This window comes from Nomascus leucogenys, chromosome 22a, assembly GCF_006542625.1.
Source record: "Nomascus leucogenys isolate Asia chromosome 22a, Asia_NLE_v1, whole genome shotgun sequence".
NCBI classification, from domain to species: Eukaryota; Metazoa; Chordata; class Mammalia; order Primates; family Hylobatidae; genus Nomascus; species Nomascus leucogenys.
The window spans coordinates 14,121,086-14,135,961 of record NC_044402.1 but is presented as its reverse complement, the minus strand read 5'-3'; the positions used below and the strand labels follow the sequence as shown (position 1 = coordinate 14,135,961).

Sequence of the window (14,876 nt, the reverse complement as noted above, 5' to 3'; positions counted from 1 at the left end):
TTACTAAAAATATTATGTAGGACATAAATCTATTTTTTAAAAATTATTACAATGTTTTCTTCAGTGTATTTATCCTTGTAACCCTATACTCTTATGTGTGTATTTATAAACAGAGATGTTTAAAATGATGCCCATTAAATATTAATAATAGTTGTTTTAGAAAATCTTTTCATCAGTAAGAAATGTTTTGTAAATGAAGAAAATCCTACCTGATGTAAAACTTTGCTAGCTGCAGAAATTGTTATTAGATAACTGTCAGTATCATCAAAAGTGACTTCAGCTTTAACTTCCAACAAATTAGGGTTTCCAACAAACACAGTCAGCAGTGGTATTTCAAGCATTCGAAAACCTATGGAAACAAGGTTAATAGTTAATATTAGATCATGAAAACTGTAAACTCAATTGAATAATGATTGGCTAATCAGATTTTAGAACATCAACTGAATCTATTCTGAAGGTTGCACAATGGCTGCACATACAGTTAGCAATTTATATAGAGTCAACTTTAATAGTTCTGTTACAGGAAATGGGTCCTGATCCAGACCCCAAGAGAGGGTTCTTGAATCTCACACAAGAAAGAATTCAGGGTGAGTCCATAGAGTAAAGTGAAAGCAAGTTTATTAAGAAAGTAGAGGAATAAAAGAATGGCTACTCCATAGATAGAGCTGGTGGTTGCCCATTTTTATGGTTATTTCTTGATGACATGCTAAATAAGGGGTGGATTATTCATGCCTCCCCTTTTTAGACCATATAGGGTAACTTCCTGATGTTGCCAAGGCATTTGTAAACTGTCATGGTGCTGGTGGGAGTGTAGCACTGAGGACAACCAGAGGTCACTCTGATTGCTATCTTGGTTTTGGTGGGTTTTGCCTGGCTTCTTTACTGCAAACTGTTTTATCAGCAAGGTCTTTATGACCTGTATCTTGTGCTAACCTTGTATCTCATCCTGTGGCTTAGAATGCCTTAACCATCTGGGAATGCAACCCAGTAGGCCTCAGCCTCGTTTTACCCAGCTCCTATTCAAGATGAAGTTGCTCTGGTTCAAACGCCTCTGACAGTTCTCAGAAAAATTTAACTTTACAAATATTTTCTCAGAGAAATGTTTCCCTCATTCCTCAGCCTGGTTCTCAAATGCTAATCAAGGTCTCCGATAATACTGGCTACACTGAGTCGGTTGACTGAGTAGAAAAACTGAAGGGCACATGCCCAGTTGAAAGGGCTGCCAGTTAATTGTTGCCAAGAGAAAACTCTTATGCATTTCAAACAAAATATTTCAGCAGACCAATTTCTGCCTGCAGGCCACCTGTTTGCAACTTTGCCATACTGAGGACTTCAGTGGAAAAACAGATTTGAAATACTATGTAGTCTAACTGGCATCTTTACCAATCAATAAACCAGAATTTATAAACAACTGCAGCTGTTTCCCTTAAACCAAAGTGACCTGGCCAGTGCTTCCTAGCCTTTAACTGGAGATTTTGTTGAAATACAGATTGAGCAGGTCTGGAGTGAGGCCTGAGATTCTGCATTTCTAACAAGTGCCCTGGTGATGCTAACACAGGTTCAGGGACCACACCTTCAGTAGATTGGACTAGATTTTTCCGCAGAAACAGGCCACTTAGTTGATTTGTTGATTACTATTTGCTTCCATCAAACTGAACACATATAACTGATTGAGCCCTTTAATAAGCAATTCAGTATATTTTAAAGGGGAAATAATTAGAACATTGTGGCGTTGGTGACAGAATGTAGAGAGACTACAATGGAACGGATCTTAAAAATTCAGAAATGGTCAGAATAATAGGTAAACTGTATACTAAGATAAAGTTATATTTTGAAATCAGTAGAGAAAGGATGCATTAGTGAATAAATGATATTGGAACAACTAGCTAACCATACATAATATACCAAAATAAAATAGAGGTAACCTAAAAATTAAATAGAAAGTTAAAACCGTAAAATTAAAACTTCTAAAATTACTTGAAGGAAATAGGGACAATTAGTCATACAATCAACAAGAAAGGATTTCCAAGGGTTTCAGATAGAAGGAAGGTTTTCAGGACATTTAATCCACGATATTGAGGGAAATAGATGTTCTCAATTTTTTTCAAAACTTCTAATTTTTACTTATATAAATTACTTGGTTCTGTTTTTTCGAATAAGCCTTTTTTTAAAAAATAGCATTTTGTCCTTTCATTATGGTTCCTATATCTTCTTTTACTCCGAGAGTTTTATGCATACTTATTTGATAGTGTCTTTCTGGTTTTTCTGTTATCTCGAGTTCTTGGAGTCTAAAATTTTCCTATGCCTGTTGACTCTCTGTTATGGTGGGTCATTTCCTTACATAGTTTTAAAGTTCTTTTCCTCAATTTGTGATCAATGGAGACTGATTTTTCCCTGGAAGTCCATATTACCTGGGTTATAAAAGTATTCCTACAGAGAGTAAATTAAAAAAAAAATTTTAATGTAATAAAATTGTGTGTGTGTGTGTGTGTGTGTGTGTGTGTGTGTGTTTTAATAGAGACAGGGTCTTGCTATGTTGCCCAGGCTGGTCTCAAACTCCTGGGCTCAAGCTATCCTCCTGCCTCGGCCTCCCAAAGTGCTGGGATTAGAGGCATGAGCCACCATGCCTGACCCCTACAGAGAGTTTTGTGCTTCCTTGCCCAGGTGCTATTATTTCTCAGCTTGGAATTCTGCATGTGAATGCAGAATTCAGTCTCTGAATGTCATACAGTCTTGAAGTTTTTATTTTTTTATGGGAAATTTCTTCTCCCCATTCTAATCCCATGCTGTTGCTTTAGGAAAACTCTGGTGGACAGAATTTTCCTAATTCTCTCTTCATGATTTGATGGTCCCAGCTTTCTTTAATGGTCTCCATTCCAACTTCCTTCCACAAAGTAGTAAGGCCCAAAGTCAAACTTTCTGTCAACACTTGGGCATTAAAACCCATCTCACTGCCTTATGATCAGTATCTGGGCCTCACATCCTTCAAGGAGTCATACATTAGCTAATTTCTTTGGTTTTAAGTTCCCTCTTCATTTCTGGTGACACAATTTTCTTCTTTTTCTTGCCCTTTCTCCCCTACTCCCTCCCTTCCATCTTTCCTTCCTCTCCTCCTATCTCAGTTATTTACTAAAATTTTTTGTTTTATTTTTTCCATTGTGCTATTTTGCTAGCATCTTTAACAATTTTTGTATTACTTTTGTAATAAATAAATAGCTGGAAAAATGGGGGAAAGTATAGAATTCTATTTCAGAGCCATTTTTTTTGGCTTAAAATAAATACAGTCATTCTGTGGTATATACAAAGGGTTGGTTCAAGGAGCCCTGTATATACCAAAATCCACATATACTCAAGTCCCTAAGTTGGGCCTGTGGAACCCACATATAAGAAAAGTCAGTGCCTGTGTATATGTGGGTTTCACATCCCGCAAAAACTGTGTTTTCTGTCTGTGTTTGGCTGAAAAATATCTGCGCATAAGAGGACCTGCACAGTTCAAACTGGTGTTGTTAAGGGTCAACTGTAGCTGAAATAAATATAACAATACCAAAGTAATTAAAAAGTTTTCGTTTCAGAGGGCAACAAAAATCTACACTAAAATTCTGCGTCAACTTGGGCTGGTAGCAATCTCATTTTCCTCATTTGTAAGATGAGGATTATAGTCTATACTTTTAGAGTTGTTATAAACATTAAATAAAATAATGTATAAAAATATGGCCAAGCGAGGTGGCTCATGCCTGCAATCCCAGCATTTTGGGCGGCTGAGGCAGGTGAATCACTTAAGGTCAGGAGTTTGAGAGCAGCCTGGCCAACATGGCAAAACCCCGTCTCTACTAAAAATACAAAAACTAGCTGGGTGTGGTGTACACTTGTAATCCCAGCTACTTGGGAGGCTGAGGCAGGAGAATCGCTTGAACCCAGGAGGCGGAGGCTGCAGTGATCCGAGATTGTGCCACTGCACTCCAGCCTGGGCGATGGAGGGGGAGTCTGTCTCACAAATAAATAAATAAATAAAATAATAGTTTAATATAGAGCCCAGTACATAGTAAGTACTCAATAATTAGGCACTAATACTGTTAGTAGTAGAATGCCAACAAGTATGGGAACCAAAGATAAAGTCAGTCAGTATCAAAGAGTATATTTCACATTCAAGAAAAGAAATAACCTTTCCTTTTGATATTTTCCGATCAAAACAAACTTACCTTTTGCATTCCGTATGACCTTAGCTTTTAAAACATGAGAGTTTCCCAGATCAATGTATTTCACGATGTTGAGGGATGGTGAATCATCATGTTGAAACCAATAATTACATGGTTTTGAATATATTTTCCATGTTCGTCCATTCCTTTGCCCAAAGTTGTATAAGAACCATGTGCTCTTTAGAAAGGTCATATTGTTGGGTGCACTTTCAGGCATGGTAGCAATGGCTAATGCATTCTTATTATCTAAAATGCTTGTGATGAGGAAGCTGCTGTACCCAGGAAGCACGACAGTCTTCTCTATATCTGTATCTTCAAACAAGGCCTGAACAACTGGAGATTAAACAGAAGAGACTTGGTATTAAATCAAACATCCGATGTTTGCCAAACAAACTGATGTACATAGCTAACAAATACACTGTTTGAGTTTTTAAACTATCTCTTAACCAGAGAACACATTTGCCAAATTTCAGTCATAATTCAAATTATTTTATAGAAAGTTTATCATAAATAGACCATGCACCTATGCTTTAATGTTTACTGTGAAACTATTGTATAAAATTCTTGGCAGTAAAAAACCATGTAGAGCTAAGTAAAGAAAGCTGACTTTTTTTTTTTTTACTATGGAAATACTAAAAGCCTTAATAACCTAAAATCTTTATTGTGATTCTACAAGAGAAGGATAATGTAGCCAGTTTCCCCAGTACCTAAAGATGTGCTTATTACACAGAATATACTCAATAAATATTTGTTGAATGGATGAGTAATTGAGTATTTAAGGAGAATATGAAGATTTAGAAGAAAAGAGGTTCTTGGGCAGGACCTTAAGGAACATCATCATTTAAGGAATGGGAAGGGAAAAAGATTCTCTCAAGGAGACGAAGAAGAAATGATTGCAGAAAATCAGAGAAGACATCGACGAAGCCAAGGAAGGCTGTTGAAATGAGAGGGAAGTAATCATTATCAAAATATTTTTGATAGGTCATGAAACATGTCATCAATACTCTCCTCACTCTAAAAAAAAAAAATAGTAACAGTCAGAAGAGGGCCTCATCATTCCCTTAATTATGCACACATGCTCCAATTTCTCCCAGTTCAAACCAAACAACGGAAATCCTTTCCAATATTCCCTCCAACCACCAGGCAATTTCTCTCTTCCCCTTTATAGTAAAACTTCCTGAAAGAGTTACCTTTATTCACTGTCTCCACTCTCCTCTCATAATTTTTTGAACCCATTCCAATCAGACTTTTGTCTACATGACTGCAGCCAACAGCTTTTTGTCAAAGTTCTCAAGGACTTTTTTTTTTTGATACGGAGTTTTGCTCTTGTCACCCAGGCTGGAGTGCAATGGCACAATCTTGGCTCACTGCAACCTCTGCCTCCTGGGTTCAAACAACTCTCCTGCCTCAGCCTCCCAAGTAGCTGGAATTACAGGCACCTGCCACCAGGCCCAGCTAATTTTTGTATTTTTAGTAGAGACGGAGTTTCACCATGTTGGACAGACTGGTCTCAAACTCCTGACCTCAGGTGATCCACCTGCCTCGGCTTCCCAAAGTGCTGGGATTACAGGCATGAGCCACCACACCCGGCCAAGGTTCCCAAGGACTTTCACACAGATCCACTGGCCAGTTTTCTTTCCTTATCTTACCAGACCTATTGGTGTTATGCAACACAGGAGAGGGGCCTCTCCTTCTTGAAACACCTTCCTCACCTGGTTTGACACACTCTCTCTTAGTTCTACTCTGACCAGGCCACCCAATATCCTTTACTGATTCTCCTCTATCTCCCTGAACACTAGATATTGCCCTGGATTAGACCTCAAGCCTCTTCCCTTCTATAACTCCACTCATTTTCCAGGTGTTCTCATTTGGTCTTATAGCATTAACTATCATACATATGCTGAAAGTCCTCAAATCTGTGTCTCTAGCCCAGCCATCTTCCCTGAACTCCAGACTTATATTTCTAAATGCCCATCTTATTTCTCTGCTTGGATGAGTAACAGGCATCTTTAAGTTTAATATGATGTCTCACTTGATTATTGTAATGGCCTCCTAGCTGACTTCTCTGCTTTCCTCCTTGCCTTCTCTCCATCACCTGCCCAGTCTATTCTCATCACAGCAGCCAAAGTGGTCTTGTTGAGAGCTAAGTCATATCATGTCACTTTCTGCTTAAACCCTCCAGTGGCTTCCCGTTTCGTCAGAGTAAAACCTAAACCCTTAGAATAAACTGTACTAACTTTTGCTGTGAATCAATAATCCTTTGAGATAGAAACATCCTATAGAACAGTGATTCAAAATTATGTTAAAGTAAGGCAAAATCTGCAGGAACTTCCCATTTTCTTTCATTTCTTCTGATCACTCTTTAAGACAAAATAACCTCATAGGAATAAATAATAGGCACTACTATTGATGAAATATCAATGAAGTTATAGCTATATTTTATTATATTAGAAAAAAAAATCTTGGGCAGGGTGTGGTGGCTAATGCCTGTAATCCCAGCACTTTGGGAAGCTGAGGCAGGCGGATCACTCGAGGTCAGGAGTTTGAGACCAGCCTGGCCAACAAGGTGAAACCCCGTCTCTCCTAAGAATACAAAATTTAGGCCAGGTGCAGTGGCTCACGCCTGTAATCCTCGCACTTTGAGAGGCTGAGGTGGGTGGATTGCCTGAGCTCAGGAGTTCGAGAGCAGCCTGGGCAACACGGTGAAACCCCATCTCTACTAAAATACAAAAGAGATTAGCTGGGCGTGGTGGCGGCATGCACCTGTAATCCCAGCTACTCGGGAGGCTGAGGCAGGAGAATTGCTTGAAGCCAGGAGGCGGAGGGTGCAGTGAGCTGAGATTGCACCACTGTGCTCCAGGCTGGGTGATGGTGCGAGACTCCAAAAAAGCAAAAATTAGCTGGGTGTGGTGGCACATGCGTGTAATCCCAGCTACTCTGGAGGCTGAAGCAGGAAAATCGCTTGAACCTGGGAGGCAGAGGTTGCGGTGAGTTGAGATCGCATCGCTACACTCCAGCCTGGGCCACAGAGCGAGACTCCATTGCTAAAAAAAAAAAAAAAAAAAAAAAAAAAAAAAAAAAAAAAAAGAACTTTCAGGAACCCAGATATATGTAAGCTTTGGTAGGTTGCCAGTTGGACTAAAATTTGAAATCTATTGCTCTATAAATAAGCATTAAAATGCCTTCACAAAAGATAATTTTTCATTTTTTTCTAACCATCAGAGATGTATGATATTATTATACCTACCTTGTGAATCAAGAGTGAGTTTATAGACATTTCCAGCTTTATTAATCAAAAGGGAACTAGACAAACAAGAGCTCTCATTCACTTCTTCTAATCCAAAGGGCTCTTTCATTTCTGCAATAACTGAGGACAAAAATCCTTTAGGAGTCGTATGTTGCAATACCTTTCTTATGTAAGCTCTTCCAGTTTTCCTAAAAACAAATAACCATTAAGCAATTTGGATAAAACAGTGGATTAAATGAACCAATTTATGAACAAATAATTTACAAAGCAAGTATACCACAAATAACTAACAAATATTTGATTAACATTTGTTCAACCTCATTAGTAATCAATGAAATGGCAATTATAACAATGGGATACAATTTTTAACCTCTAAAATTAGCGAAGATCTTTAAATGACAGGGTTCAGTAGTGGTGGGAATTGACTGAAGATAGGCACTCATCCACTACTGATGGGATTGTAAATTAGAACTAGCTTCCTGGAAAGCAATTTGACATTATGCATTAGGAGCGTGCTAACCTTTTCCCCGCTCTGATTCCATGTCTATTATTATGTCTCTATTCTAAGGAAAGAACCTGAAACAGAGGGGTGGGGGAGAAAGCTTTCTACACAAATATATTCATTATGGTAAAATTTAGAAATGAGAAATGTCAATAAAAAAACTAAGTGAATGATATTACATGATTTACTTAGAGAAAATGCAATGATTAAAAGGGTGTTTGGAAAGAGTTTTTAACAGTGTAGGGAAAATGATCATATTATAATGTCCAAATGAAGAAAGCAAGTTGAAAAATGTTAAAATGCATATAAAAAGGACTAATTGGCAGTTCATCAAAGTGTTAACAGTCATAATTTCAATTATCTTAATATTTTTCTGTCTTTTAGGAAATTTCTATACTGAGCATGTATTAACTTTATAACCAAGAAAACAATCTGTTTCTAAAATGTTAGCCTTGCATATCCACATGCAAAAAATTCAATCACAGATCTTACAATCATCACAAAAATTAACTCTAGGCTGGGTGCAGTGGCTCACACCTGTAATCCCAGCACTTTGGGAGCTGAGGCAGGCAGATTGGTTGAGCCTAGGAGTTCAAGACCAGCCTAGGCAACATGGTGAAACCCTATCTTTACTAAAAATACAAAAATTAACCAGGTGTGGTGGCACGTGCCTGTAATCCCAGCTACTCAGGAGGCTGAGGCAGTGGGATCACTTGAGTCTGTGAGGTGGAGGTTGCAGTGAGCTGAGATAATGCCACTGCACTCCAGCGTGGGTGACAGAGCCAGACCCTGTCTCAAAAAAGAAAATAAAGAACTCTAAATGGACCACAGATATAAATATAAAATGCAAAACTATAAAACTCCTAAGAAGATAACATAGGAGAAAATCTAGATGACCTTGGGTATGGCAATTACTTTTTTCCCTCAATTAAAAATATTATGTTAAAATATATGCTACAGTTTTAATGTATTCCTCAAAGTTCATGTGTTGAAAACACAATTTCCAATGCAAGAGTGTTGAGAGGTGGGACTTTTTTTTTTTTTTTTGAGACAGAGTCTTGCTCTGCCGCCAGCCTGGAGTGCAGTGGCACCATCTTGGCTCACTGCAACCTGAGAGGTGGGACTTTTAAGGGGTGATTAGACCATGAGTCTCTGCCCTCACGAATGGATGAATGCCATTATTGCAGGAGTGGGTTAATTATTGTGGGAGTGGGTTCCTGATAAAAGAATGAATTCAGTGCCTTCCTTCCCCCTGTCTTTCTCTCTCTCTTTTGCACATGAGTGCTTCACATGTGTGCTCACATGTGCTCACCCTTCTGCCTTCCATGATTGGATGATGGAGCATGAGGCCCTCACCAGATGTGGGCCCCCCAGCCTCGGATTTCCCAGCCTCCAGAACTGTAAGAAATAAGTTTCTTTTCTTTATACATTACCCAGTCTGTGATATTCTATTATAGCAGCATGAAACAGACTAAGAAGATACACCTAACAAAATTTACCATCTTAATGCAATGACTGTTGAATACAACATCAAAGACACAATCCATGAAAGAGAAAATTGATAAATTTCTCTCCAGTTTTCCTAAACACAAGTAAAACCATTAAGTAATTTGGATAAAACAGTGGATTAAATGAACCAATTTATGAACAAATAGTTTACGACAAAATATACCACAAATAGCTAACAAACATTTGATTAACATTTGGTCAGCCTCATTTGTAACAGAAGAAATCACAATTACAACAATGGGATATACTTTTTAACCAATTAGTAAAGATTTTTAAATGACAGTGTTAAGCAGTGAACACTGAATTTGTGTTAAAAATACACGCTATGGTTTGCATGTATCTCTCATTAGTAATTGGTACCTTACTAAAATTACAAACTTATGCTCTGTGAAATATCCTGTCAAGAGAATTAGAAGACAAGCCACATACTAGGAGAAAATATTTTCAAAAGACATATAAAGGACTGTTATCCAAAATAAACTGTAGAGGAGGGGAGAAGAAACCTCTTTTTCCTTTACTCTCCTTGGTTCTGTAACTGAGACCCTGACAATTATACTGACAAATACAGATTAACAAGAGAAAAACAGGTGGAGTTTATTAACATGTGCATTGTGCTTACATGCAGGAAAAACAGCAGCGATGAGTAACTGAAAAGGGTAGTTAGAACATGGGGCTTCATAACAAGTTTTTAGAGAAGTGACAAGACAAAGAAAAATGGGCTTAGGTTTTTAGGGTCAGCAAACTGTGGAAGTTAAATAAATGGAGGGAACTAATGGAAGATAAGGGTTGTTCTGACAAGGTTTCTTCTGTAAATTCTTTGTGTCTCTGGGTTTATTAATAGTCCAGAGTTGCTTGTGCCTGTAATCCCAGCTACTCTGGAGGAAAGACTGAGGCAGGAGGGTTGCTTGAGGCCAGGAATTGGAGACCAGCCTGGGTGCAACACAGTGAGATCTCGCCTCTAAAAAATTTTAAAAATAAAAAAAAAATAGCTGGGTGTGGTGGCACATGCCTGTAGTCCCAGCTACATGGGAGGCTGAGGCAGGAGGATTGCTTGAGCCCAGGAGTTCGAGGCTGCAGTGAGCTATGATTGCACCACTGCACTCCAGCCTGGGTAACAGAGTGAGAATCTGTCTCTAAAAAGAAAAAAATATATATTTATATAGTCTAGAGTTATCTTCAGTGATTAAGAATCATTCTGCCCTTTCTGGTGGGAGGGGGCAAAGAGTTTTTCTTGTGCCTGTTTTTCCTTAATTGCCTTCAGCTCAAATAATCTTTATGCCAAAGTGGCATATTCTTTGTTTTTTTGTTTTGTTTTGTTTGGAAATTGGAGGTCTCACTATTTTGCCCAGACTAGGCTTGAACTTGAGATCCTCCTGCCTCAGACTCTGTAGTAGCTGCAACTACAGGCACACACCACTGCATGGTTCTGGGGTGGCATAATCTGATCTCCTACAATAGAAAAAACTCTAATAATACAACAATAAGAAAGCATACAACCTGATTTTAAAAATGGGCCAAAGACCTTAACAGATACCTCACCAAAGAAGATATGCAGATGGCAGGTAAGCATATCAAAAAATGTTCTACATCATATATTGATATGGTTTGGCTCAATGTCCCCACCCAAATCTCATCTTGAATTGTAATCCCCACGTATCAAGGGAGGGACCTGGTGGGAGGTGGTTGGATCATGGGGGCGGTTTTCCCCATGCTGTTCTCCTAACAGTGAGAGAGTTCTCATGAGATCTGATGGTTTTAAAAATGGCAGTTTCCCCTGCACTGTCTCTTTCTCCTGCCGCCATGTAAGACGTGCCTTGCTTCCCCTTCATCTTCCACCATGGCCTCCCCAGCCATGCAGAACTGTGAGTCAATTAAACCTCTTTCCTTTATAAATTACCCAGTTTCAGGTATTTCTTTATAGCAGTGTGAAAACAGACTAATGCATATGTCATCAGGGAAATGCAAATTAACAATGAGATACCACCACATGACTATTAGAATGGCAGAAATCCAAAACACTGACAACCCAAATACTGGTGAGTATGTGAATAATAGGAACTCTTGTTCATTGCTGATAGAAGTGAAAATGATACAGCCAGTCTGGAGGACAGTTCAGTCATTTTTTACAAAACTAAACATACTCTTAGCATATGATCAAGCAAAATGCCTTGGTATTTACCCAAATGAGTTGAAAACTTCTATCTATACAAAATCTGCAAATAGGTGTTTACAGAAGCTTTATTTATAATTGCTAAAACTTGGAAGCAACCAAGATGTTCTTCAGTAGGTAAATGAATAAATAAACTGCGGATGATGGAATATTATATGATTCAGCACTAAAAAAGAAATGAGCTATCAAGCCATGAAAAGACATGGAGGAAATTTAGATGCATATTACTAAGTAAAAGAAGCCTCTGAAAAGGCTATATACTGTATGATTCAAACTATATGACATTCTGGAAAAGGCAAAATTATGGAGACAGCAAAAAGATCGGTGGTTGCCAGGGGTGAGGGGAGGAGAGGGTTGAACAGGCAAAGCATAGAAAATTTTTAGGGCAGTGAAACTCTTCTGTATGATATTGTGATGATGAATACTTATCATTATACATTTGTTCAAACCCATTGAATTTGCAATACTAAGAATAAGTCCTAATGTAGATATGTACTCTGGGTGATAAATGATGTGTCAATGTAGGTTCATGAGCTGTAACAAATGTACCACTTTGGTGTGGGATGTGGATAGTGGGGAAGGTTTCGTGTGTGTATGGGACAGAGGTATATAGGAACTCTATTTTCTGCTCAATTTTGCTGTAAAACTGTAATTAATTTAAAAAGTTTATTAATTAATTTAAAAAAGTTAACCTCTTTGTATCTGAAGTCAATGGCCAGTGGTCAGGCAGCTACCTTAATTACGAAAGCTGTCTCCCCACTTCTTCCTAGGATTGCACGTTGGGGGTGATTAAGCACTGCTGTTCCAGAAGAGGAGAGAAATCGGCCTTTAAAGGAGAAGGAAAGGGGATTTGTGCAATGGAGAATGAATCAGTGAATTTTGGAGGTGGAGAGGAACAACTGTTGAGTGGAGAAAACACTGCAAAAAGACAAATATCATCAAACTAAGCTACCTATGCATTCTAAGCTCCCATTCCAATGCCTGTGCCATTTCCCCAGCCCAGCTGATCCCTTCCACTCCATGCTAATGAAACGGTTTTCATCAAGGTTACTACAGCCTAGAATGGTGCCAAATTCAAAGGTCACATCTTTAATCTTATTTTACTCAAGTCTCTTTGCAGCATGCATCACAGTTGATCACTCCATACTTTCTGAAACACCCTCTTCTCTTGCTTTATATGGCCCCACATTTTCCTGTGTTTTTTCTACCTTACTGGCTGCTCCTTCTCATCCTTCTTTGCTAGGGTCTTCTTCTTAGTCCAGGCTCTCTTCCTGGAGTGCCCCAGGGCTTTTCTTCTCTACATACATCCTCCTCTGCAGGTAGAATCACCCATCTGTATCTGAACAATTGCCAAATGCCAAGTTTCCGCTCTGACTCTTCTGAGCTATGAATTCATACATCTAACTGCCAACTTCACATCTTCACTTAGACACCTAACACACATTTCAAACTGAACATTTCCAATGTGGAACTGTCAACTACCCGGCCTGATACCTGCACTTTTCATCTCGGAAAATGGTGGTATCATCCTTCTAGCTACAAATCACAAACCTAGACAATTTTTGATCACTCTCTTGCTCATATCCCTAACAGGCAAATGCATCACCAGATCCTGTCTTCACTCAACTGCACCTGCTCCAGCACCATCATCTCTCACCTGTATTACTTTAATAACTTTCTAAGGGGCTTAGCAGCTTCTACTCACACCCTGTCCCACACTTTTCACAGCAGTCAGAGTGATCCTTTCAAAAATATAAATTGGATTATTTTAAAATAATCCAATAACATTCTCCAATGGTTTCTGCTGACACCAAGAAGAAAATTTACACTCTTCCTGCAGCCTATAATACCGTCTATGATCTGGCACTAGCTGACCTCCTTGCTGGCCTTTCCACCACACCATCACTGTGGATCATCTATACTGGCTTTCTTCATGTTTATTAAACACATCCCAATTTTTCTTGCCTCACTGTATGCAACTTCTTTAGCCTGGAAAGCTCTTTCATTGGCTCTTTGCTCTTCATTCTTGGGTTTGCTTACCCTTCTCACTCCCTCTATCACCATATTTACTTTCTTCAAAGCACATGTTAGATATGAATTTGTTTTGGTTTACCTGTTTATCACCTGTATCTGTTTATTAGAATGTCATCTCCATGCAGGGAACAGCCTTGTCTATCTTGTTTACCACTATATTCCCAGTGCCTAGCACAAGACTTGATATGTAATAGGCACTCAAATATTCATTGAATGAATGAAGAGCTTTACTGAAACCTTTGTGTGTTGATGATACATTCCTTCTGAGCAATTTAGTAAAAACATGGACATTAAGTTATCACTATTAAGATTTTGTGAAGATTCAGGGCTGGGTGCAATGGCTCATGCCTGTAATCCCAGCACTTTGTGAGGCTGAGGCGGGTGGATCACCTGAGGTCAGAAGTTCGAGACCAGCCTGGTCAACATGGTGAAACCCCGTCTCTACTAAATATACAAAAAATTAGTCAGGCGTGGTGGTGGGCATTTGTAATCCCAGCTACTTGGGAAGCTGAGGCAGGAGAATCGCTTGAACCCAGGAGGCAGAGGTTGTAGTGAGCCGAGATCACGCCATTGGACTCCAGCCTGGGCAACAAGAGTGAAACTTTGTCTCAAAAAAAAAAAAAAGAAAAAAAAGGTTTTGTGAAGATTCTTAAGAACAACTGACCTTATTACAAGATGACAGAAGTTCCTTCTCAAATATTTCACCATTTGTGCAATGACTATACTTCCCTTGTTATCAATTAGATAGTGTCTTTTATCTGTGTATATTTAATCAATTCCTACTGTAAAAGGATTTTGATTCAGTACCTAACATCTCATTGTAGGTGGTAGCCTATACCTTTGAGATTTTGCAAGCCTTTTGGCCTCCATGATCCAGATTCATTGATAATGTTCAGAATCTCTTCTTTTCCATCATCTAACTTTAGTTCTTGATTCTTATTCTTCAAACTCTCTTCTGAATTCCAAGTCTACCATTTGACATTCCCATACTGCCTGATTCCTCATCCATAGTCTGTCTACCTCAGGTACCTGTCCTCTTAAGCACAGTGTAAGAATCTCAGACAGCATTACCAGAATAAGATCACGTGTAGCTGGATGCAGTAAATAGAAGGCAAGCACAGATGTGTTTTTTAAGGCACAGAAACAGACAATGAAGTAAAGTAATGAAAATTGCTCTGCTCCATTGTCCTGGTGAGTCTGTTCCCATGTATCTCTCAG

General features: G+C 38.8%; 1 protein-coding gene across 1 annotated transcript in view; it reads right to left on the bottom strand.

The window, feature by feature from the left end:
* Positions 1-14,876, bottom strand: part of CATSPERB (cation channel sperm associated auxiliary subunit beta) — a 153,847-nt gene that overhangs the window by 36,267 nt on the left and 102,704 nt on the right. Inside the window, exons 17-19 of the mRNA XM_030803388.1 lie at positions 7,444-7,631; positions 4,200-4,529; positions 210-349 (exon numbers count right to left, since the gene is read on the bottom strand). Of these exons, the coding sequence (XP_030659248.1) occupies positions 210-349; positions 4,200-4,529; positions 7,444-7,631 (658 nt within the window). The remainder of the gene's footprint in view (positions 1-209; positions 350-4,199; positions 4,530-7,443; positions 7,632-14,876) is intronic.